The following is a 2,555-nucleotide window of genomic DNA, read 5'->3' as shown; positions in this document are numbered from 1 at the left end:
CGCCCGAACAATTCAGTTTTGCGTAGTTTGCAGAAAGCCGGGAGGACGGGCACCTCCTGGCACCACAAGGCAGGGGTGCCTGTAGAGGGGGCACGTGTTCAGGCATTTGCTGACTTTGCCCAATTGCAGGTTGGCACCGGCAGAAAACCTTGCTCCAGTGAGCAAGGCTGTGGTACTGGTGCACAGGGGGAGACGTGGTCTGGCAAACACAATGCATTCGGGCAGAAGGGAGGACGAGATGAAATATTTGATGGACGGGGACGCAGAAATTCATCCCCCCCCCCCCCGGTTCGTCTTTGCCCATTGTTTGTTTTCTCTTAATTGGCGTGGCTTATGTAAGAACTCACATTCTGTCTGTCTTTCAGACCAACATGACTCTCAACGAGCGCTTCGGAATCCTGAAGGAACAAAGAGCGGCCCTCTCTCAGAACAAAGGCAGCCGTTTCGTGACTGTGGGCTAGGGCCTGCCCGGCAGAGGGATGCCCCTGCGCGGATGGCCTCTCCGTCGAAGAAACCGAACTCACAGTGGGCAGGACGGAATGGGATTTGTTTCAAGATGCCGATGTGAAGCTGGGTCTCTCTCTTTCCTGTCCCTCTTTTATTTCTTAAAAACACCTGCCTTTATTTTGAATCATTAAAACAAATCCCAGGTATGGTATTGGGCAATAAAAAAAGGAGAAAATCCGATAGTGTACTCGATAGGTGGTGTCGTGGGCGCCATAATAGGAAAAGGTTCTGTGTAGCCCCAGAGAGGAGGGGACAAGCAACCGCGCTTCTCTGAGTACCCCAAAGCAGCCGACGGAGGTTGGTTATTAAAGGTAGAGGTCCGTCCTTGGCCCGCAGCCCGCGGCGAACAAACTGAAAAAAGGGTGTCAGGTCATTTCGTTCACATCCCTCCCTCCCAAAGTTGGCCCCTCCTGTTCAGCACAGAGTTCAGTGTTGAAGAGCCCTTCATTTCTCCCGGTTGCTTTTCTGCTCCTTCGGAAAGCTGGAGTTCTCCCCTTCGTCTGATATCGAAAGCCCCAAGTTGTTTGGAAACCTGAGGAGGTAAAATAAAAACCCAGTATATTCTTAACAGCGTTTGGAGTCCAAAAGGGCTGTCACTCTTGCAAGTCACAATCAAGAACGAGGCTGTGGTGAGAAGCCAACCTTGTGTGTTTTGAAAACTAGGCCTATCTCATTGGGGGGGGGAAACGTTTCGACTGACGCAAGCGAGTTTCTTTTTCTTTTTTTATACTGCCGGCGTGCTCCAGATCTTCGCCAACCGAAGCAATGATTCGATGGCTATCGAACGCTAACCTGATAAAATTATTTTGGTGGTCGCGATGTAGAAAAGCGCACCTCGTACCTCCCGATCCTTAAGTGTTAGTTTATCGACAGGTTAGCATCAAGGTTGGGTTCAAAGGACCGTCTTGTTGTATCAAGGGATCAGAAGCAGCGGAGGCGTACCTCCCGATCCTTAAGTGTTAGTTTACCGACAGGTTAGCATCAAGGTTGGGTTCAAGGAACCGTCTTGTATCAAGGGATCAGAAGCAGCGGAGATAACGTTCCAGACTTCACACACTGCATTGGTTGGGCTCTTGAATTCATAACAAACGTGGTAATTTTCGCGGTGGACACGAAGTGGCAGTCTGCACTGGAAGATCCAAAGCCGCTTGAGGTTAGCTGCGTTCAGGGACCAGAGCATGAACAATGCAACGGCTTACGTATCGCATCGTGGACTTGCATTTAGGTACATCTAGATAAAAGGATACTTTTTTCTTCTGTCCAGTCCACCGAAGCAAGGTCTGGGCAACAAGATCCATGGGTTTCTTTTTCTTTCTTTTTTTTCCTAATTCCCATGTAACTAGTTTATCCCGGAGTTCAAAACAGGGGGGCTCTTCTCTGTGGCAGAAGAGGGGGGCTTCCTGAGATCAGTTTTAAGACAGTCGTATATCCATGAGCATTAATGTTCAGCTACTTTTGTTCTTAGTTCTTTGGAATATGTTCTGTACCTTTGCAGCCGGAAGAGTTTAGAACATGAGAAACGTTTTTGCTTTTTTTAAAAAAACAACAATTATTAGTAGACGTTCTGTTCAAGACATCTGTTAGCATTGAGGTAGACTGTACGCTGATGATCATCCTGTGTTTGGTTTTTAACCAGGATGCAATTTAAAAAAAATAAAAATCTTTTTTTTTTTTGCATCAACATGGATGCAAAACATTGATGCAATGCATCTCAAGAGAGCTAGTTTGTATTTAAGGATAATATGCTTTAAACTGTACCTTTTGGTATTTTTTTTGAGAAGTTACTACATTTGGATCTATTCTAAAGCTGTTGGAATTTTTAAAAATTAAAGAAGTTACACGTTTACCACTCTGTGCGCTTGGTATTGAATTTCGCCTCCTTTTCTGTTTCGGTTTAGGACTTGACAATAATCGCTCGTTAAGTTGTTGACACCAGTACCTAAGTCTGCGCCGGGCACAGTGATCTTCAGTCAGGTGGTCTTTTGTGCCGAAAACAGATCATGCCGTTGGAGTTGTTCACCCAGACTAAATCCCTTTTCCGCCCCTGT

General features: G+C 46.5%; 1 protein-coding gene across 1 annotated transcript in view; it reads left to right on the top strand.

The window, feature by feature from the left end:
* Positions 1-1,431, top strand: part of FYTTD1 (forty-two-three domain containing 1) — a 27,749-nt gene extending 26,318 nt beyond the window's left edge. The window contains exon 10 of the mRNA XM_015406469.1: positions 366-1,431. Coding sequence (XP_015261955.1) covers positions 366-461 — 96 coding nt within the window. The 3' untranslated portion in view covers positions 462-1,431. The remainder of the gene's footprint in view (positions 1-365) is intronic.
* Positions 1,432-2,555: the final 1,124 nt, after the last annotated feature.

This window comes from Gekko japonicus, unplaced genomic scaffold, assembly GCF_001447785.1.
Source record: "Gekko japonicus isolate JY-2015 unplaced genomic scaffold, Gekko_japonicus_V1.1 scaffold3994, whole genome shotgun sequence".
In the NCBI taxonomy this organism is placed as follows: domain Eukaryota; kingdom Metazoa; phylum Chordata; class Lepidosauria; order Squamata; family Gekkonidae; genus Gekko; species Gekko japonicus.
The sequence above is the reverse complement of the archived record's forward strand: the minus strand, read 5'-3'. Positions and strand labels throughout refer to the sequence as shown.